We start from the raw sequence: 23,999 nt of genomic DNA, 5'->3' as shown, positions 1-23,999 counted from the left end.
TGCGATGATGACTGTCTTCGTTTACTGTGTATTATGTTATACGTATATACTACCTTTAAATAAGCTTTATATGGTACATCATCTTCACCAGAATCAGTCTAATTATGCGTGCCATAATATGAGTTGAGGTTTTTTAATATTAACGTCACATAGCTGGGCCGGATTCATTGCGCCTTGACGCCACAGTGAATCCAGAATAATTTAATAACATATAATAACTTCGAGTCTAATTTAATTTTAGTCTGTTTTCAAAGCTATCATTCAGGAACGCGTTTTCGTCTTCATTCTACATACCTTTCAACAAAGAACATGAACACGAGCATTCAATGATAAAACTGAACATACATATTTATTACTACTACACATATAATACTGTTATGGTATTAAACGTCAATATATATATATATATATATATATATATATATATATATATATATATATATATATATATATATATATATATATATATATATATATATATATATATATACCCATAAAACAATCTGTGTTTATCAACACTCAATTTGTCACTTAATGTTCAAACATGTATTCAAATAGACACAATGATCAACAAATAATTCAAAAATGACTTACCCATCTATGTTCACATTTTATTTACGATATTATTTAATAATGACGTTAACTGTGGAAATGCATACCTGTAGACACTATTTTTCATTTACAAATACACACAACTTTATATTATCTGAAAAAATATTATAACCAACTTCGGAAAGGTGTTTTTTTATATGCGCATAATTTAAAAATCTTTTATCACGCATCCTAAACAGACATAAAGAACGTCCTATTTTGTTTTCAGAATTATGTAGAGAGTGTGTCTGTTGAGATCTGTACTATAATGACCCGGCTGGGATACGGCGAGGAGATGAGACGGTGGCGCGTTGCGACGTACAGGGAGTGTGACAGACTGAGAAATGCACACCTAAGTAATAGATCGGCAATCAAAAGTATTGGCACTTTAATCACAGCTGGCAGTAAGGGAGAAGGGCTGACCTGCTCTTTAGAAAGCGACCTTGACTATCTATTCTTGCTGAAAAATGTCATCTGTTTGGAAGCTGGTATCAATCTGTACAGCAAACCAGACGACTTAAATGTGTACAGGATGGATACACATGTATATCCAGGACACTGCAGACTTTTATTAGAGAGACACACGTCTAGTTGTCTCAAAATAATCCACAATGCTCTGTGTTATAATGGAAATGGGGACGTTCTATTGAGCAGTAGTTTATTGTTAGATGAATTTTCGTCGCTCCTTGCACATACCGGTGTACGCAAAATTGTGCATCATAAATGCGTGGGACCGTCATCACCAATTTCCGTTGATGGGATTTTGCATACAGACAACGTACTCGGACTTCGATGTTTATGCCCAAGTGTCCTACACAGATGGGCTGACAGGCCCCGTCATTGGCCGTCACCAGTCATAGTTCAGAACGTCGTAGCATTAGGAGCGATTCTAACACCGGTAGGATTTAAGGGGAGTGAATTCAAGCACATGGAATGGAGGATTAACTTTAACCGCGGTGAGGCAGAACTCGTAAGCAACCTTAATGATACTCAGGCGAAAGTTTATGTTATACTAAAAATGATCATCAAAGATATAATCAAACCAAAAAATAAAGAAATAACGTCATATATACTGAAAAACATAGTTTTATGGCAAGCTGAACGTAACCCACAGACACGCTTTAGTGCATACAGTTTGCTTCACTGGCTGCATGACGGTCTGAGAGAACTAAGGACTGCAATTGCCAAAAAACATATGCCGTATTACATGATTCCTGAACGAAATTTAATGGAAGCAGGTGGTATAAACAATAGGCTGCATCGTAAATGGGTAGCAGATATCACGGACATGCTAGAAGAAGGTCCCGGGGTAATACTTAGATTGGAGAAGATACGAAAGGCTATTGTCGGATCCCCGGAGCCTATGTTGTGGTACAGCAAGAAAAGGATGGAGCTGGAGATGCTGAATCTCGAGATAAAGAAAAGAGTAGCGCAATGTGGATATGAGAACGATTTCGTGAATTCGATAAATTTTCGCATTGAAGAGGTAGTGATAGAGGTGCGACAACGAATGATCCAGGAGGGCTGTTCTGTAAATGATCTGAAATATATTAATGACGCAATGTTAATGTAATAATGAACTAACATACTAAAATTACACGTGTACCATGGCTGTACTAAAGACCACACATTCACGCAAATAATTAATGTCAGTCATCGACGGAATTTACGGCGTAATATTTTCCAATATATATGCAGTATTTATTAAATTAATGATTGTAAAATAATAATGAACTAAAAACCCATAAGCGTATATATTGGTGTTTTGCATTCTTGAATATGGTTGTAAAATACGATGTTAACGCAGGTAAGCCATCTGATAAAAAAAAATTAGCATTTATTGATGTTTCGTGGATTGTAATTTTCAGTTCACAACCGTATGTTTAAAAAAAATTCGATTAAAAAAAATGTGAGCGACTACCGCATCACGGAATCAATGCTTAAAGTTGCCAAATGATTCATATGGTTGGGGTTACAAATAACAAGGGAGTCGTCGTTGACTCAAACAGCTGACTCTCTTGAAGAATCACTGACGGTGTTATGGCAATGTGGATTTCGTATCGCCTAAATATGTAATAAAAAGCAATTCATATCAAAGCCAAACACATTAATGGTGTCCATTTTTTCATTATTACTACACGGTTATACTTGTTCTGATAAATGTCAAACATCCCTACTTTTCCCCCATTATAATGATTTCAATGAGCTTTATTCATAAAAAAATGAGAGTAATTATCAAGACAAACAAATTAACAACATCAACAATAGCTTGATATTTTCGATGACTATGGTACGCTCTGGATCGTACAAGATTGTCTGTTTCGCATCCGCATTCTAGACGTGTCTTGATATATTTCCAACAAGCTATACGCAAATCTCAGAGTTCGAACTGATGTTTACCGCATAAATGAACAATCGCGGTGACGTCAGTTGCAGACCCGGGCTGAATGAACTGAAACAATATTCTGAATACTTCGGTGTTGTACTTTCGCACGATAATTTATCGTTTTAGAATTGCGGGATTCTGGCTGATCGAGGTAGTTGCTAATATGTCGATAAGTCGCATCTTCTGGTATACATCCTATTTACGTGGTGTGTTACTCCGTGTACCCGATGATCTATATCCGGTACTTATACTCTTGGCTCTGTGTGTGTGACTAGGTGTCGGAGAGATCTGTAAAATCATAGCCGGGGGAGTAACACACGCGTACAATTGAACGAATACCTCAAAGTATTGATGGATTACATTAATGATGTAATTACACGTAAAAGTAACCATAACTGTTTTCTTAATTATTTCATTCATAATGAGTATTTAATAAGTTCTTACAACTTACAATTTAAACTGTGTGTTAGAGAAGACATCACAGTTACAGTTGTCGATCTTTCTTCACTTTGTATGCGTTTCAAACTCCGCGAGTCCCTCCATTTTTGTTATTACTGAACGGTATGAAAAAAAATTATTACCTGCTTCTATTGTGTTACAGACAACACATGTCTTCTGAGTACGACCTTCTTGACGCAGTTGTCTAAAGCAAAGAGATTAGTTCAATCATATATTTTTATTCGCCATCCGATGACAAGCAATTAGTACATTTGTTAACTGAGTTACATAAAATATGCCAATATTTGACTGACTGTTTTCTCAACATACTCGTAATTGAGTTGTTGTTCGTACCCACCGGTTAATCTTTTCATCGCACAGTCTGAACGAGCAGATATTGTAACGGTTGTCAATGAGGACTGAGACACTCCTGTCAAGATAAATGGCATTCGCTATCGTTATATCTGCTATTGTGTTTATGTTTATGGAGTACAATTGTATATTGTTTTGAACTATTTACATAACATAATAACTTCTTATTTTCGACCATGTACGCAAATAATATCAGAACATTAAATAAAGACAAACAACAAGCCCAAATGATAGCATTATGAGATGGTTCATGATACAGTAAATGGACACAACAGTTATGTAAAGTCTATTTGTAATGTTGTAACAGTATACTACGAGAGGTGGAGCATTATATGGCAAGTAACAAAATACGCAGAATGCACATTTAGTTACCAATTGGACTCAATATAAACCACAGTGAGCGTTCTTTTGCGAGATATAATCAACGTGCAAGGAAAATAATCCAAGTAATATATGTGATGCATGTTGAATAGCTTAAAGAGTTTCGCCTAAACGACACGAAACAACTTGGGTAGCTGGTTTACCATTACTATGTTCACATACTTATATCATTAACGAACATCTTCTCTACTTGAATCAGAGTAATTGGCTGTAGAAATGTATAGAAGACCAATTCCCAAATAAAATATATGGCAGGGCCGGGCTCGAATCCGCGATGCAAGGATTTGAAGTACAGCGCTTTGTCCGCTCTTTTAACTAAGCCGTAAGTGCGTCAATGCCAATACGACACGACACAAGACGAAAAACGTGAGGCTTGTTTGATTGCGGCCATTTTAAAGAGAGTAAGTCAGCGCCAATACGACACGACACAAGACGGACGATGCTATGTTACAAGTATTAAAGTCATGTCGTTACTTTCAATGCTCGGGATCACTATGTCACGCCTTAAACATTTCCAGAAATTCTTAAATAACTTAAAACTCTCGTATACTGACCAACATGTCGAAATAAACAATAACAGGTTACTAAAAATAAAAAAGATAGATTAGATTAGTAACGGCTTCCTGAAACAACTTCAGATAGTAACCAAGGAATAGAGTGATTGACACGCCGTGACTTACGGATATGTTAGAATTCTTAGTAAACTCATGCTTACATACCATACATATATATAAATATGGGTGCACATCTGGAATTACGAATAAACTCCGCAGATAACAAAAAAGGGACAAAGGCGGTCCACGAGTTGAGAACATAAGCAGCCATTTTGATGTTTGTATAATACAAGTGGCCTTTCTTTTCAGTCTAATCAATGTGGCTTCTGACCTTGTTTTTCAGTCGTAAACATTTGATAATTTTGATGAGATATCATAAGAACAAATGTTTTGATTTGATAAGGGAATGGGAGTAGGCGTGTGTATGCGATAAAGGGAAATTGGCCCTATTTCCGTCAATGGAAACGACATCCTGTAATGCAAAGTGGAGCAATTCAAATTTCATCTATGAGTGTAAGTTGCTGAATTTTAGGGCTAAAAACACACATACGTATGTATGGTTTCGGCTTAATCGTAACTTTCTTTATTAATGTTTGCGTTTCCACAACTTAATTCATCGAACCGTTACTTACTTCCGCTGAATTCTGAAACGGTATCCATGCTTTAAACTATTTTTATAGTTGCATGTTAGACTTGCAAACATTTGGGCCTCGCTCTGTGAAAAAGGGGTTTAATGCATGTGTCTAAAGTGTCGTCCAAGATTAGCCTGTGCAGTCAGCACAGGCTAATCAGGGGCGACACTTTCCGCTTTTATGATATTGTATATTTCAAGATAGTCTCTTCTTAGCAAAAAAGTTTAGGTGGAAAGTGTCGTCCCTGATTAGCCTGTGCGGACTGTGAAGTCTAATCTGGGACGACACTTTACGCACATGCATTAAACGGAGCACGGCTCATTTGTTTGTTTGCGATAACAAGACCGATCCTTCCTTGCTTTGGTGATGCGCCTGGACTTATGTCTTAATTGGTATTTCATGTAAACGTTCTGTTAATTTATGCTGCTTTCGATCATTTTTACATATCAATATAAATAAGTAACAAAGATATTTGAATGTTTCCGTGCTCGAGTACCCATGTAAAATGTATAAATTAGAACTAAAAACAACAACATACGGTTACATTTCTTGTGAAAGACTAGAATTGTGGCTTAAATGTGAAATTCCATGCTTTTAAAACCCTTAAAACACTATTAAATCCAATTAATTGGAAACAAACACGTTTTGGCACCTCGTTTCGATTCAATGGGGGTGTTATTAGTGAGAACGAACATGACAAAGTCGCGAATTTTCACATATTCCGATCTACTCGCTATTTTTATACAAACTGATAGTGACGTATGTTGGAACCGTGTTCATTCGCCGGCATTTACGAACCGGCATAAAATGGCATTGGATGCGAAATTTATCGCAACTTTTGTAAGAACAATAAATTAAAATGGACTATTATAGAGATTATGAAGAATTTTCTTTTGAACATTACATGTATGAAACGAAATTTAGTGATTGTCAGTAAGATTTTTTTCTGAAAGTGACTCGGACAGCAAAGAATCTATTGCTCAATATGACAATCAGGTAGGGAATATGAATCGATAAAAATATATTTGTCTTTTTTTTGTTTAACGCAAATGCCGGAAACAAACCTGAATTTATGTTTGATTTATTTGATTGTAATACTACAGTAAGATCGCGTTGAATATGACTACGTTGTACAGTTCAAACTTATAGCCACAGAACGGATACTTGCAAGATTTCTAATGGATGTATTTAAATACTACTTCCGTTATAATGATGTGATGAAATCAAAACAAGGGCATGCGTAGATAAAAAGGGGCGCGGTGGGACTTTGGATCGACAGGGTGCTCCATCCCTGTGTTAGGCCCTTATATGATAGCGATGAATGTTTATAAAACAAACTTGATTTGATTAGGGGATTTCTAATAGAATATCGGATAGCACACTGTGACTGCCATAAACAACTAGAGATATATCCTCTGATAAGACACATTTCAAAACCCCAACAACAATAAACTACATAACAACATCTGTACAGAAAAATACACAACGCTGATAACTTGTGTCAATTTGAGATTCGCCTTTGCTGGATATTTTCGAAAGTTATAAAACAAAAGAAAGTAATCATTTTCTGTGTAACCTTAGATTTAATCCATTTGATTATTATTACTTAGAAATGCAAAGCTTTTAAGTGTTTATCAAATCAATACGAATAATTATGATCCATGCAAAAATCCCGTGGCATATTATATTTTATAGTGAATAGTTCAATATAACATAAACAATAGTGTAAGCAAACAATAATACTGTTTTAAATAGTATTCTAACTGCCGTTTAGAAAATTATCTGCTTCTGGTCTGTGTAATAAACAGTAAATTATTGGGGTTTAATATCCGTATAACTAAGTTTACGTAGTTATTTTTTTATTCTCTCATAATGTTATAGAAATATAATTGATAAGCACACATAATATTTTGACACTCGATATTTTGGCGACAGAGACCATACCTTGAGATTTTAAGATGAAATAAGTGTATTATGTATATATGTCCTTTTTATATCTGTTGTGATGATTCACCGTTTAGTTTTTAATGATTAGCGAAGGGTTCAAATAACGTGTTTTTGTTACCAAACTATTGATGCCTATAAAAAATCGTGGCATTTTGATTAATCCGTATCTGTAAAATAACAACAAAATCATCGTTTTAAGTATCTAAATGTTTTTTGGCAATTTTTGTTCATGATTTAATTCGTGTTAAAATATATTAAGTTATAAAATAGCATTTTCGTTATAACGACGACATTTTTCCTTTAACTCATCTCCATTTATTCCATATTTAGAAGAAAGATTTTCTGGACACTTTTGTATAATGTAAACACTATTCTTGTTGTAAAACACGTGTGCACTGATTTTAACTAGTCCCTTGATTTTCATGCAACGTTCTTCTTCGTATCGCCACAAGATAAACAGGTTATTTTCAGGGTCGTCGGTGTTACTTTAGAATACGCGTAGATCATGTTTTCAACATTTTCGATACAAACTGAAATTCTCTTGATAAGTTGCTGCCCACTCACATGCCAGTTTTGCTTATAATAATCTATGATTTTGATAACGTTCTAAGAATTATTTTACACTTTAATATTAAGTTTATTACATGACCCCAGAAATTGAAAGCTTTTAATTAAAACAATAACTGTACTTCTCCATCATGAAAGCATGTTTGTGATTTACGTTTTCTATCTCTGAAAAAAAACCCCCATAAAACTATATAATACTAGAAAATTCTAATTGTTCAATTTTCCTAAAACATTTCATATTCAATTTTTTTTCTGTAACTTGAGTGGTGCTTTATAGAGGGAAATGACACATACGTAAAGTAGAGAGAAATAATAAATTTGTAAAGTGAAAGAAGTGAACTTAACTTTGGCCAACATACCTACCCTATATTTGTTGAAAGCGGAACTTTGCACACCTTAAAAAGGGCATTTTCACATGTTGGTAAATTGACAAAATTGAAAAACGTGTTTCAGATTCGCAAATGTTTGTTGTAGTTATGATATTTGTGAGGAAACAGTAATACTGAACATTAACCATGCTTTAAATATCCCCTATAGGCATCTTTTGACGATTTAAAAACCAAAAAAATAAAGCGTTGCAACGTGAAACGGTTGAATAGTTTGGAGAGTTCTGTTGTTGTCGTTATATTTTGCAATACTACGAGGATAGCTTATATAAAGTATAAAATACATCACTCATTGTGTGAGCATGGATGGTCGAGTGGTTTTAATTTTATTTTTGTATTTATACTGGAGCTTTTTAGATTCAATATTTTCATTTATCAATATAAAGTATTTAATGACAAACTTCAATACATGCCAAAATCTGTGAAAAGGCCCCTTTAACAATATAAAGCAGTTAGTAATTTAAAAAGAGTATCGCGTGACGATCTTCGGAACAAGTTCAATAAGATCGGACAGTGAAGATGAGTTGAGGCAAGGGCATGAAGGATCCTGGGTTGAAAGAACTTAGATCTGCTTTGCTGTTGTTGTTGTTTTTACAACAACGCATTAAATAAGAGTTAACAGGTTCCATAACTCGATTATGATTATAGCTACGTTGCGAGCATTAGTACAGTAGTTTATAAACCCTACTCTTTATAGCACTTTAATCAAGTGGTTGATAGCATGTTAAACTCGTTTGGTTTATGATACTATTGAGTTAGATCTGTGTTAACACGTGTTGCTGAACGGCTGCGCTATCTTTGCACACAGGGAGTTGAGTAAACAGGTATGCTTGAGTTTTCACTTGTGTTGATAGCTTATTTGATCAGGTAAATAGATGTACTTATACAGAGCTACTGCAATTGTTTGACTTGCCTTCGCATTTTAATTTGTATGTCACTTTTAAAACTGATGTAAATGTACTAGCGCGACTAATAATGGACTAGCAGACGATTTATTACATCTAACGGAGGATTCCGGAGATAGCCAATGTATCACGATTGGTGTAGCGCACGATCACTTTGAGTAATCGGTTACTATCGTCATATTGCGTACGATTAGTAAATGCCGTAGTTTATATCTAAATCAAAGCGCTGAAGGCACTAAAGTTGTGTGCTGTTGTCATCCTTGATTAGCTTGTGCACATTACACAGGCTAATCAGTGTGCACAGGCTAACTTATTTGACACGCATAAAGCCCCTTTTTTCCTTAAAGCAGCATATATGTACATATTTCAATGATAAACAATAGACTGGCCAATGTCGTCTTACAAGCTGGTAAATACACATACTGCAGTAGTAGAGCATACGCTTCTAAGCATTCGTCGTCTGCAGTGCAGACAGGCAGCGGTAATCAATCCAAGCGTAGTGAGTTACCGTCATTAGCGTAGCTAAGCACATACTGATTTCCAAAACATGCTCTGTAAATTTAGTCGGCCGTTCACGCGATCAACTAATAAAATTACCCAGGTGCGGTTAGGATGTCTCGATTACAACTCATTTACAGATTATTGGTGAATGTCTAAATGTGCTTATCCTTATGTGAGCTTGGGGAACTTATTTACTACTGCATTCACAAAGTGACTTGTTTATTCCTGTTTATTCTTGTTTGCGAACAGTTTTAAATGTACAGCACCAACATTAATACAACCTTTTTTCAAATTGTGATATGTATTTTGTCTCATAAAAAAAAAGAAAAAAAGAAACTGTTAATGCTGGTTAATAATCTTGATCTTTCTAATTTTCCCTGTACAACCTGCATGTTTTCATTACAGCAAACACACTTCTTCACCTGTCAATACGTTTATAGATTGAAATAATGCACACATACATATAGGATCTGGCACGAGTTTTCATATCATACCATATTTTATTAAACGAGTTCAGGAATTTTGTTAGTAAGCGAGCCTTTGGCGAGCTTACTAACGAATTTTCTTGACGAGTTTAATAAAATATGGTATGATATGACAACGAGTGTCAGATCTTTTTATCACATGCTTTTAAATGAGCAAATTAAATAAATATTTACGCAAACATAATGAAAAAATTCCGAAATGTTGTTTACATTTCGTGACGTCATTTGACGTTGCAACGTCATTTCAGCAAAATAACAAAATGCGATTGGTCAATAAACGGAAACTTAGCCAATAAAAACGCTTTAAAATGTTGTATTACACATATGTATATATTTACGATATTATTTAATAATGACGTTAACTGTGGAAATGCATACCTGTAGACACTATTTTTCATTTACAAATACACACAACTTTATATTATCTGAAAAAATATTATAACCAACTTCGGAAAGGTGTTTTTTTATATGCGCATAATTTAAAAATCTTTTATCACGCATCCTAAACAGACATAAAGAACGTCCTATTTTGTTTTCAGAATTATGTAGAGAGTGTGTCTGTTGAGATCTGTACTATAATGACCCGGCTGGGATACGGCGAGGAGATGAGACGGTGGCGCGTTGCGACGTACAGGGAGTGTGACAGACTGAGAAATGCACACCTAAGTAATAGATCGGCAATCAAAAGTATTGGCACTTTAATCACAGCTGGCAGTAAGGGAGAAGGGCTGACCTGCTCTTTAGAAAGCGACCTTGACTATCTATTCTTGCTGAAAAATGTCATCTGTTTGGAAGCTGGTATCAATCTGTACAGCAAACCAGACGACTTAAATGTGTACAGGATGGATACACATGTATATCCAGGACACTGCAGACTTTTATTAGAGAGACACACGTCTAGTTGTCTCAAAATAATCCACAATGCTCTGTGTTATAATGGAAATGGGGACGTTCTATTGAGCAGTAGTTTATTGTTAGATGAATTTTCGTCGCTCCTTGCACATACCGGTGTACGCAAAATTGTGCATCATAAATGCGTGGGACCGTCATCACCAATTTCCGTTGATGGGATTTTGCATACAGACAACGTACTCGGACTTCGATGTTTATGCCCAAGTGTCCTACACAGATGGGCTGACAGGCCCCGTCATTGGCCGTCACCAGTCATAGTTCAGAACGTCGTAGCATTAGGAGCGATTCTAACACCGGTAGGATTTAAGGGGAGTGAATTCAAGCACATGGAATGGAGGATTAACTTTAACCGCGGTGAGGCAGAACTCGTAAGCAACCTTAATGATACTCAGGCGAAAGTTTATGTTATACTAAAAATGATCATCAAAGATATAATCAAACCAAAAAATAAAGAAATAACGTCATATATACTGAAAAACATAGTTTTATGGCAAGCTGAACGTAACCCACAGACACGCTTTAGTGCATACAGTTTGCTTCACTGGCTGCATGACGGTCTGAGAGAACTAAGGACTGCAATTGCCAAAAAACATATGCCGTATTACATGATTCCTGAACGAAATTTAATGGAAGCAGGTGGTATAAACAATAGGCTGCATCGTAAATGGGTAGCAGATATCACGGACATGCTAGAAGAAGGTCCCGGGGTAATACTTAGATTGGAGAAGATACGAAAGGCTATTGTCGGATCCCCGGAGCCTATGTTGTGGTACAGCAAGAAAAGGATGGAGCTGGAGATGCTGAATCTCGAGATAAAGAAAAGAGTAGCGCAATGTGGATATGAGAACGATTTCGTGAATTCGATAAATTTTCGCATTGAAGAGGTAGTGATAGAGGTGCGACAACGAATGATCCAGGAGGGCTGTTCTGTAAATGATCTGAAATATATTAATGACGCAATGTTAATGTAATAATGAACTAACATACTAAAATTACACGTGTACCATGGCTGTACTAAAGACCACACATTCACGCAAATAATTAATGTCAGTCATCGACGGAATTTACGGCGTAATATTTTCCAATATATATGCAGTATTTATTAAATTAATGATTGTAAAATAATAATGAACTAAAAACCCATAAGCGTATATATTGGTGTTTTGCATTCTTGAATATGGTTGTAAAATACGATGTTAACGCAGGTAAGCCATCTGATAAAAAAAAATTAGCATTTATTGATGTTTCGTGGATTGTAATTTTCAGTTCACAACCGTATGTTTAAAAAAAAATTCGATTAAAAAAAATGTGAGCGACTACCGCATCACGGAATCAATGCTTAAAGTTGCCAAATGATTCATATGGTTGGGGTTACAAATAACAAGGGAGTCGTCGTTGACTCAAACAGCTGACTCTCTTGAAGAATCACTGACGGTGTTATGGCAATGTGGATTTCGTATCGCCTAAATATGTAATAAAAAGCAATTCATATCAAAGCCAAACACATTAATGGTGTCCATTTTTTCATTATTACTACACGGTTATACTTGTTCTGATAAATGTCAAACATCCCTACTTTTCCCCCATTATAATGATTTCAATGAGCTTTATTCATAAAAAAATGAGAGTAATTATCAAGACAAACAAATTAACAACATCAACAATAGCTTGATATTTTCGATGACTATGGTACGCTCTGGATCGTACAAGATTGTCTGTTTCGCATCCGCATTCTAGACGTGTCTTGATATATTTCCAACAAGCTATACGCAAATCTCAGAGTTCGAACTGATGTTTACCGCATAAATGAACAATCGCGGTGACGTCAGTTGCAGACCCGGGCTGAATGAACTGAAACAATATTCTGAATACTTCGGTGTTGTACTTTCGCACGATAATTTATCGTTTTAGAATTGCGGGATTCTGGCTGATCGAGGTAGTTGCTAATATGTCGATAAGTCGCATCTTCTGGTATACATCCTATTTACGTGGTGTGTTACTCCGTGTACCCGATGATCTATATCCGGTACTTATACTCTTGGCTCTGTGTGTGTGACTAGGTGTCGGAGAGATCTGTAAAATCATAGCCGGGGGAGTAACACACGCGTACAATTGAACGAATACCTCAAAGTATTGATGGATTACATTAATGATGTAATTACACGTAAAAGTAACCATAACTGTTTTCTTAATTATTTCATTCATAATGAGTATTTAATAAGTTCTTACAACTTACAATTTAAACTGTGTGTTAGAGAAGACATCACAGTTACAGTTGTCGATCTTTCTTCACTTTGTATGCGTTTCAAACTCCGCGAGTCCCTCCATTTTTGTTATTACTGAACGGTATGAAAAAAAATTATTACCTGCTTCTATTGTGTTACAGACAACACATGTCTTCTGAGTACGACCTTCTTGACGCAGTTGTCTAAAGCAAAGAGATTAGTTCAATCATATATTTTTATTCGCCATCCGATGACAAGCAATTAGTACATTTGTTAACTGAGTTACATAAAATATGCCAATATTTGACTGACTGTTTTCTCAACATACTCGTAATTGAGTTGTTGTTCGTACCCACCGGTTAATCTTTTCATCGCACAGTCTGAACGAGCAGATATTGTAACGGTTGTCAATGAGGACTGAGACACTCCTGTCAAGATAAATGGCATTCGCTATCGTTATATCTGCTATTGTGTTTATGTTTATGGAGTACAATTGTATATTGTTTTGAACTATTTACATAACATAATAACTTCTTATTTTCGACCATGTACGCAAATAATATCAGAACATTAAATAAAGACAAACAACAAGCCCAAATGATAGCATTATGAGATGGTTCATGATACAGTAAATGGACACAACAGTTATGTAAAGTCTATTTGTAATGTTGTAACAGTATACTACGAGAGGTGGAGCATTATATGGCAAGTAACAAAATACGCAGAATGCACATTTAGTTACCAATTGGACTCAATATAAACCACAGTGAGCGTTCTTTTGCGAGATATAATCAACGTGCAAGGAAAATAATCCAAGTAATATATGTGATGCATGTTGAATAGCTTAAAGAGTTTCGCCTAAACGACACGAAACAACTTGGGTAGCTGGTTTACCATTACTATGTTCACATACTTATATCATTAACGAACATCTTCTCTACTTGAATCAGAGTAATTGGCTGTAGAAATGTATAGAAGACCAATTCCCAAATAAAATATATGGCAGGGCCGGGCTCGAATCCGCGATGCAAGGATTTGAAGTACAGCGCTTTGTCCGCTCTTTTAACTAAGCCGTAAGTGCGTCAATGCCAATACGACACGACACAAGACGAAAAACGTGAGGCTTGTTTGATTGCGGCCATTTTAAAGAGAGTAAGTCAGCGCCAATACGACACGACACAAGACGGACGATGCTATGTTACAAGTATTAAAGTCATGTCGTTACTTTCAATGCTCGGGATCACTATGTCACGCCTTAAACATTTCCAGAAATTCTTAAATAACTTAAAACTCTCGTATACTGACCAACATGTCGAAATAAACAATAACAGGTTACTAAAAATAAAAAAGATAGATTAGATTAGTAACGGCTTCCTGAAACAACTTCAGATAGTAACCAAGGAATAGAGTGATTGACACGCCGTGACTTACGGATATGTTAGAATTCTTAGTAAACTCATGCTTACATACCATACATATATATAAATATGGGTGCACATCTGGAATTACGAATAAACTCCGCAGATAACAAAAAAGGGACAAAGGCGGTCCACGAGTTGAGAACATAAGCAGCCATTTTGATGTTTGTATAATACAAGTGGCCTTTCTTTTCAGTCTAATCAATGTGGCTTCTGACCTTGTTTTTCAGTCGTAAACATTTGATAATTTTGATGAGATATCATAAGAACAAATGTTTTGATTTGATAAGGGAATGGGAGTAGGCGTGTGTATGCGATAAAGGGAAATTGGCCCTATTTCCGTCAATGGAAACGACATCCTGTAATGCAAAGTGGAGCAATTCAAATTTCATCTATGAGTGTAAGTTGCTGAATTTTAGGGCTAAAAACACACATACGTATGTATGGTTTCGGCTTAATCGTAACTTTCTTTATTAATGTTTGCGTTTCCACAACTTAATTCATCGAACCGTTACTTACTTCCGCTGAATTCTGAAACGGTATCCATGCTTTAAACTATTTTTATAGTTGCATGTTAGACTTGCAAACATTTGGGCCTCGCTCTGTGAAAAAGGGGTTTAATGCATGTGTCTAAAGTGTCGTCCAAGATTAGCCTGTGCAGTCAGCACAGGCTAATCAGGGGCGACACTTTCCGCTTTTATGATATTGTATATTTCAAGATAGTCTCTTCTTAGCAAAAAAGTTTAGGTGGAAAGTGTCGTCCCTGATTAGCCTGTGCGGACTGTGAAGTCTAATCTGGGACGACACTTTACGCACATGCATTAAACGGAGCACGGCTCATTTGTTTGTTTGCGATAACAAGACCGATCCTTCCTTGCTTTGGTGATGCGCCTGGACTTATGTCTTAATTGGTATTTCATGTAAACGTTCTGTTAATTTATGCTGCTTTCGATCATTTTTACATATCAATATAAATAAGTAACAAAGATATTTGAATGTTTCCGTGCTCGAGTACCCATGTAAAATGTATAAATTAGAACTAAAAACAACAACATACGGTTACATTTCTTGTGAAAGACTAGAATTGTGGCTTAAATGTGAAATTCCATGCTTTTAAAACCCTTAAAACACTATTAAATCCAATTAATTGGAAACAAACACGTTTTGGCACCTCGTTTCGATTCAATGGGGGTGTTATTAGTGAGAACGAACATGACAAAGTCGCGAATTTTCACATATTCCGATCTACTCGCTATTTTTATACAAACTGATAGTGACGTATGTTGGAACCGTGTTCATTCGCCGGCATTTACGAACCGGCATAAAATGGCATTGGATGCGAAATTTATCGCAACTTTTGTAAGAACAATAAATTAAAATGGACTATTATAGAGATTATGAAGAATTTTCTTTTGAACATTACATGTATGAAACGAAATTTAGTGATTGTCAGTAAGATTTTTTTCTGAAAGTGACTCGGACAGCAAAGAATCTATTGCTCAATATGACAATCAGGTAGGGAATATGAATCGATAAAAATATATTTGTCTTTTTTTTGTTTAACGCAAATGCCGGAAACAAACCTGAATTTATGTTTGATTTATTTGATTGTAATACTACAGTAAGATCGCGTTGAATATGACTACGTTGTACAGTTCAAACTTATAGCCACAGAACGGATACTTGCAAGATTTCTAATGGATGTATTTAAATACTACTTCCGTTATAATGATGTGATGAAATCAAAACAAGGGCATGCGTAGATAAAAAGGGGCGCGGTGGGACTTTGGATCGACAGGGTGCTCCATCCCTGTGTTAGGCCCTTATATGATAGCGATGAATGTTTATAAAACAAACTTGATTTGATTAGGGGATTTCTAATAGAATATCGGATAGCACACTGTGACTGCCATAAACAACTAGAGATATATCCTCTGATAAGACACATTTCAAAACCCCAACAACAATAAACTACATAACAACATCTGTACAGAAAAATACACAACGCTGATAACTTGTGTCAATTTGAGATTCGCCTTTGCTGGATATTTTCGAAAGTTATAAAACAAAAGAAAGTAATCATTTTCTGTGTAACCTTAGATTTAATCCATTTGATTATTATTACTTAGAAATGCAAAGCTTTTAAGTGTTTATCAAATCAATACGAATAATTATGATCCATGCAAAAATCCCGTGGCATATTATATTTTATAGTGAATAGTTCAATATAACATAAACAATAGTGTAAGCAAACAATAATACTGTTTTAAATAGTATTCTAACTGCCGTTTAGAAAATTATCTGCTTCTGGTCTGTGTAATAAACAGTAAATTATTGGGGTTTAATATCCGTATAACTAAGTTTACGTAGTTATTTTTTTATTCTCTCATAATGTTATAGAAATATAATTGATAAGCACACATAATATTTTGACACTCGATATTTTGGCGACAGAGACCATACCTTGAGATTTTAAGATGAAATAAGTGTATTATGTATATATGTCCTTTTTATATCTGTTGTGATGATTCACCGTTTAGTTTTTAATGATTAGCGAAGGGTTCAAATAACGTGTTTTTGTTACCAAACTATTGATGCCTATAAAAAATCGTGGCATTTTGATTAATCCGTATCTGTAAAATAACAACAAAATCATCGTTTTAAGTATCTAAATGTTTTTTGGCAATTTTTGTTCATGATTTAATTCGTGTTAAAATATATTAAGTTATAAAATAGCATTTTCGTTATAACGACGACATTTTTCCTTTAACTCATCTCCATTTATTCCATATTTAGAAGAAAGATTTTCTGGACACTTTTGTATAATGTAAACACTATTCTTGTTGTAAAACACGTGTGCACTGATTTTAACTAGTCCCTTGATTTTCATGCAACGTTCTTCTTCGTATCGCCACAAGATAAACAGGTTATTTTCAGGGTCGTCGGTGTTACTTTAGAATACGCGTAGATCATGTTTTCAACATTTTCGATACAAACTGAAATTCTCTTGATAAGTTGCTGCCCACTCACATGCCAGTTTTGCTTATAATAATCTATGATTTTGATAACGTTCTAAGAATTATTTTACACTTTAATATTAAGTTTATTACATGACCCCAGAAATTGAAAGCTTTTAATTAAAACAATAACTGTACTTCTCCATCATGAAAGCATGTTTGTGATTTACGTTTTCTATCTCTGAAAAAAAACCCCCATAAAACTATATAATACTAGAAAATTCTAATTGTTCAATTTTCCTAAAACATTTCATATTCAATTTTTTTTCTGTAACTTGAGTGGTGCTTTATAGAGGGAAATGACACATACGTAAAGTAGAGAGAAATAATAAATTTGTAAAGTGAAAGAAGTGAACTTAACTTTGGCCAACATACCTACCCTATATTTGTTGAAAGCGGAACTTTGCACACCTTAAAAAGGGCATTTTCACATGTTGGTAAATTGACAAAATTGAAAAACGTGTTTCAGATTCGCAAATGTTTGTTGTAGTTATGATATTTGTGAGGAAACAGTAATACTGAACATTAACCATGCTTTAAATATCCCCTATAGGCATCTTTTGACGATTTAAAAACCAAAAAAATAAAGCGTTGCAACGTGAAACGGTTGAATAGTTTGGAGAGTTCTGTTGTTGTCGTTATATTTTGCAATACTACGAGGATAGCTTATATAAAGTATAAAATACATCACTCATTGTGTGAGCATGGATGGTCGAGTGGTTTTAATTTTATTTTTGTATTTATACTGGAGCTTTTTAGATTCAATATTTTCATTTATCAATATAAAGTATTTAATGACAAACTTCAATACATGCCAAAATCTGTGAAAAGGCCCCTTTAACAATATAAAGCAGTTAGTAATTTAAAAAGAGTATCGCGTGACGATCTTCGGAACAAGTTCAATAAGATCGGACAGTGAAGATGAGTTGAGGCAAGGGCATGAAGGATCCTGGGTTGAAAGAACTTAGATCTGCTTTGCTGTTGTTGTTGTTTTTACAACAACGCATTAAATAAGAGTTAACAGGTTCCATAACTCGATTATGATTATAGCTACGTTGCGAGCATTAGTACAGTAGTTTATAAACCCTACTCTTTATAGCACTTTAATCAAGTGGTTGATAGCATGTTAAACTCGTTTGGTTTATGATACTATTGAGTTAGATCTGTGTTAACACGTGTTGCTGAACGGCTGCGCTATCTTTGCACACAGGGAGTTGAGTAAACAGGTATGCTTGAGTTTTCACTTGTGTTGATAGCTTATTTGATCAGGTAAATAGATGTACTTATACAGAGCTACTGCAATTGTTTGACTTGCCTTCGCATTTTAATTTGTATGTCACTTTTAAAACTGATGTAAATGTACTAGCGCGACTAATAATGGACTAGCAGACGATTTATTACATCTAACGGAGGATTCCGGAGATAGCCAATGTATCACGATTGGTGTAGCGCACGATCACTTTGAGTAATCGGTTACTATCGTCATATTGCGTACGATTAGTAAATGCCGTAGTTTATATCTAAATCAAAGCGCTGAAGGCACTAAAGTTGTGTGCTGTTGTCATCCTTGATTAGCTTGTGCACATTACACAGGCTAATCAGTGTGCACAGGCTAACTTATTTGACACGCATAAAGCCCCTTTTTTCCTTAAAGCAGCATATATGTACATATTTCAATGATAAACAATAGACTGGCCAATGTCGTCTTACAAGCTGGTAAATACACATACTGCAGTAGTAGAGCATACGCTTCTAAGCATTCGTCGTCTGCAGTGCAGACAGGCAGCGGTAATCAATCCAAGCGTAGTGAGTTACCGTCATTAGCGTAGCTAAGCACATACTGATTTCCAAAACATGCTCTGTAAATTTAGTCGGCCGTTCACGCGATCAACTAATAAAATTACCCAGGTGCGGTTAGGATGTCTCGATTACAACTCATTTACAGATTATTGGTGAATGTCTAAATGTGCTTATCCTTATGTGAGCTTGGGGAACTTATTTACTACTGCATTCACAAAGTGACTTGTTTATTCCTGTTTATTCTTGTTTGCGAACAGTTTTAAATGTACAGCACCAACATTAATACAACCTTTTTTCAAATTGTGATATGTATTTTGTCTCATAAAAAAAAAGAAAAAAAGAAACTGTTAATGCTGGTTAATAATCTTGATCTTTCTAATTTTCCCTGTACAACCTGCATGTTTTCATTACAGCAAACACACTTCTTCACCTGTCAATACGTTTATAGATTGAAATAATGCACACATACATATAGGATCTGGCACGAGTTTTCATATCATACCATATTTTATTAAACGAGTTCAGGAATTTTGTTAGTAAGCGAGCCTTTGGCGAGCTTACTAACGAATTTTCTTGACGAGTTTAATAAAATATGGTATGATATGACAACGAGTGTCAGATCTTTTTATCACATGCTTTTAAATGAGCAAATTAAATAAATATTTACGCAAACATAATGAAAAAATTCCGAAATGTTGTTTACATTTCGTGACGTCATTTGACGTTGCAACGTCATTTCAGCAAAATAACAAAATGCGATTGGTCAATAAACGGAAACTTAGCCAATAAAAACGCTTTAAAATGTTGTATTACACATATGTAATATAAAAATATATGTTATGGTTGTATTACATTGGAAACAGGGTATAGCATGAGATAAAAAAGCGTTTGCAACACTTTTCAATACCTTTCAACGCTTTAAAATGCTTATTTGGAGAAAAAACAACGTGTATGCATGCAGTTAATAAGAATGGATAGACTAATTATATACATGTATACACATAATAAATGCATGTCTGAGAGATGCATTGAGCGCACATTTAAACGGGTCGGTCGGTAAACGGACAACGCGTTCACACTTTGCGCAAATCTATGTATACGTGGTTATGTTTGTATAACATAGGCACCTAGGATGTCGCAACAATCACCGGAAGCGGAAATGGAGCGTCTGAAGAAGCAGCTGGGCTTGGTTCCCCACCCCTCGGGATACGGCGCATTCCGGGAGATGTTTAAAGGGGACAGGGAGGTGGTGTTTACTTCACCGACAAGGTAAGTCTCAGCAACAAACTGAATTTCAATCTACTTATGAGCCATTCTCTTATAAAAACCAGGCTTAAAATGTCATACCAGATAAGCATGTATCGTCATGTCACGTAATATGAATCACAAGTCTGAATGTAAAGTTAAAGTTCTTTATTTAAGATAAACAAATATTTCAAAACCAAAGTAAATAACACAAAATGAATATTTCCTAAGAGAAGGCAAGGGCGTGTGTTATCTGCATATTTAGACGGGTTATTTATACCAATTTCGTTACGTACTCGCCTAATTCGTGACCCACGCCTGTCATCAAGTAATGGTCGTCAAACATGTGAATTTTTCCGTTCTTGGACAGATGACATATCGTCCCACTGGACTTTACGCCTCTGTACTCGCGAGTCTCCATTTAATTTGACATCTCCAATTTGTATTCACACCTGGAAAACGCATCGGAATGTCGCTTCTTCCCGCTTAATGTGCCTACTAACTGTTTCTATGCATTAAACAAGTCACGATACTTTTAGGTATCTCGTAGAAGAGACCTAATTGTATGTTATGACATGTTAATTGCTTTGTTTTCGTTTGGTATATTAATTACTTACCGTCTTTATTTAGTTATAGTGTAGTTATTTATGATTTTGTATGTTTTTTGCCTCTGTATTATAATTTGATTATAAAATTACTAACCCTTATATAATAACAATTTGATTATAAAATGATTAACCCTAATATAATTTTCTGTGTTACGTCACAGTCCTCATTCTGAAATGTTCAATAGTTGTGTTCTCTACACGGGTGAACTAAATAACTCCTCCGTCCCCAGCCATGACGGGCCTCGCTCCACGGCGACCAGTATATACTTCCTGTTGACACAGCCTCACTGCGTCACGTGGCACAAACACCTGTCAGACGAGGGATTCTACTGGCATGCTGGTGGAAAGGTCAAGGTCAGTGGTTGTGGAAGTGCAATAGCGGTTCTTACGGGATAAGATGATTTGCTCTTTTTGGCGAGACTTCAATTGCCATGACGTCATAATAACGAAGTCATTTCGTAGTTTGATTCATGGACACTTTGGCATTTCTTTCATGTGAGCCTCGATCAGACAAACGGAGTTTAATACGTGTGCGAAAAGTTTCGTCCACGATTAGCCTGTGCAGTACACACAGGCTTATCAGGGACGAAATTTCCGCCTAAAATGGACATTCGCTAAGAAGAGCCTTTCTTAAAACGAAAATACCATTAAAGCGGAAAGTGACGTCATTGATTAGCCTGTGGATAAGTTCTTACAACTTAAACTAATAAGAAATTGATCTCACGGATATTGTTGTATTTCTCACTATTTTGGAGAATATACACACCGAGTTTACTGTTATGTACACAGCATGTACCACTTTCCCCTGGTAGGTACGGATGTTGACGGACGGCGGGACACTGTCGAGTGTCACACTGGGGGACGTTGTGCGTCATGAAGACTGTATGGGGCAGGCGATTGTGCCGCATGACACGTGGTACTGCGCCGAACTACAGGAAGGGGCGGCCTACGCGCTCTACAGCGCCGTGGTGACGCCGGGTGAGTAACGAGTAAAGGTCAAGAGAGCTAAAGACATGGGTTTATAGTGTGATAACGATACTTTTCTCATCTTCAGCCTAAATTCATAGTAACCACCCGATCACCATGCAATAAGTTCTCCGTTTCCATTCGGGGCTATATGCAGCCACTCATATTGGCTTATTTCCCTCACAGGTAACAATTTTTGTCTTGTTCTGATAAAACTGGGCATAATACATATGCGTAAAGTGTCGTCCCAGATTAGCCTGTGCAGTCCGCACACGCTAATCAGGGACGACACTTTCCGCCTAAACTTGATTTTCGGTAAGGATGGACTTCCTTGAAACTAAAAATACCATTAAAGCGTAAAGTGTCGTCCCTGATTAGCCTGTGCGGACTGCACAGGCTTATCTGGGACTACACTTTACGCACATGAATTAAGCCCAGTTTTCTCAGAACAAGACACGTTTATATATCCGGATGAAGAGCTGCAAGCGCGGAATTAATGATTTGCTTATAAAAGTCTTAGATGGATTCGAACCAGGGACCATCCGATTCCGATTCCTAAGCCAGTATCTTATCACAAGATAACTGTCTGACGGTTTATGTAGTAGGGACGGCTATATATAACAAATATTTTTGTAAATTCAGTGTAGTCGCTGCTAAATTCTCAATAATATAATTAAATACTGACATGATGTCAGTTGAAGTGCGTGCTGAATAGTTGCCGAACATTGTTGGATTTGTTTGCCACTAAACAATGACTTCGACTTCTGATGAGTGGGAATTAATTCACGAATATGTGGTGGTACGGTAAAAAGTTGAGTTTGTTCAGATGTTTAGTTAGGTTTGTCTGTATTGAAGTTAAGCTACATTTTAAGGTATTCATCCAATCACACTGCATGTTAATGACCTTTCAAATCATAGTATTTTATTGAAGGACAGTCGTATTAAGCTAATCATGTGTTGATTAGATCTACATTAAAAAAGCACGTATACGCAAACAAAGGTATAATGGAAATTATGGTTTATGCACTTTTTGTAGCATAGCAAAAAGCAAAACTATGTTAATTATTTGAGTATATTTTACGTGCGTACACTCGTGTTTTTCCTTTTGCCCAGGTTTTGAATTTCGGGACTGGATCGCAGGAGAAAGGGAGGCCATGTTGAAGGCGTTTCCACAACATCATGACGTAATTATACAGTTCACGTGACGTCATTCAAAAAGTCAAGCAACGTTTACATGACGTCAACACAAACTTAATGAAACGTCATCATGCGCGATCTTTACATTGATTTGAATTTATTAAAATTGGACTTCCAAGGACTGTCTGAATGTCAGTAAGAAACTGTTACACAAACCATTTGAATATAGGAATACAAACATTCATTAAGCAAAACCACGAGAGACATTATTACAAACAATCCAAGGAATGTTTATTTGCACACATCCGCTAGTTGTTCATTGAACGGAAGAGCCTACACTTAAACATAAAACTAAAGACCTGATATTCCTTGGTATATCCATGCAAAGTGAATGTACTGGAGAGCTCTTTTCTATTTTATGCAATATATGTATGCCTGATAAAGGTAATAGGCCTTATTAAAATGCAGTGCTTGTTGTTTGTTGTCTTTACATGCTTTGAGAATAACTAAAATACTTTATGTTTCA

At 35.7% G+C, this 23,999-nt stretch overlaps 3 protein-coding genes across 8 annotated transcripts in view; all 3 read left to right on the top strand.

Annotated features, from left to right (window-relative positions):
* LOC127836864 (uncharacterized) overlaps positions 1-13,377 on the top strand; it is a 17,394-nt gene extending 4,017 nt beyond the window's left edge. Inside the window, exon 3 of one of the 2 annotated variants that reach the window (XM_052363502.1) lies at positions 10,685-13,377. In XM_052363502.1, the coding sequence (XP_052219462.1) occupies positions 10,685-12,028 (1,344 nt within the window). In that variant the 3' untranslated portion in view covers positions 12,029-13,377. Of the gene's footprint in view, positions 1-820; positions 3,513-10,684 lie in introns of those variants that run through there. The other variant, XM_052363501.1, reaches the window with a different exon arrangement.
* The window catches only part of LOC127836879 (uncharacterized), a 339,553-nt gene extending 315,554 nt beyond the window's left edge, over positions 1-23,999 (top strand). For both annotated transcript variants that reach the window (XR_008028962.1, XR_008028963.1), the window contains exon 6: positions 23,918-23,999. The gene's annotated coding sequence lies outside the window, so the exon portion shown is untranslated. The remainder of the gene's footprint in view (positions 1-23,917) is intronic.
* LOC127836878 (uncharacterized) lies at positions 8,917-23,949 on the top strand. Of its 4 annotated transcripts, none has more exons than XM_052363526.1 (5): positions 8,917-9,078; positions 20,641-20,786; positions 21,556-21,724; positions 22,183-22,348; positions 23,450-23,949. In XM_052363526.1, the coding sequence occupies exons 2-5, from the start codon at positions 20,650-20,652 to the stop codon at positions 23,539-23,541; spliced, it is 564 nt and encodes a 187-aa protein (XP_052219486.1). In that variant the 5' UTR covers positions 8,917-9,078; positions 20,641-20,649; the 3' UTR covers positions 23,542-23,949. The 4 variants fall into 4 exon arrangements, with proteins under 4 accessions (XP_052219486.1, XP_052219485.1, XP_052219489.1 ...); XM_052363525.1 differs by lacking the exon at positions 8,917-9,078 and adding an exon at positions 18,782-18,943; XM_052363529.1 differs by lacking the exon at positions 8,917-9,078 and adding an exon at positions 18,782-18,943 and having other exon boundaries at positions 22,183-22,365.

The sequence above is a fragment of the Dreissena polymorpha genome, chromosome 7 (genome assembly GCF_020536995.1).
Source record: "Dreissena polymorpha isolate Duluth1 chromosome 7, UMN_Dpol_1.0, whole genome shotgun sequence".
Classification (NCBI taxonomy): domain Eukaryota; kingdom Metazoa; phylum Mollusca; class Bivalvia; order Myida; family Dreissenidae; genus Dreissena; species Dreissena polymorpha.
This window is presented reverse-complemented; position numbering and strand designations above follow the sequence as displayed.

Coding starts and splice junctions, on each gene's coding strand:
- LOC127836878 (XM_052363526.1), top strand. CDS start 20,650: ATGTCGCAACAATCACCGGAAGCGGAAATGGAGCGTCTGAAGAAGCAG. Junction 20,787..21,555: donor GTGTTTACTTCACCGACAAG/GTAAGTCTCAGC, acceptor AATGTTCAATAG/TTGTGTTCTCTACACGGGTG. Junction 21,725..22,182: donor ATGCTGGTGGAAAGGTCAAG/GTCAGTGGTTGT, acceptor TTCCCCTGGTAG/GTACGGATGTTGACGGACGG.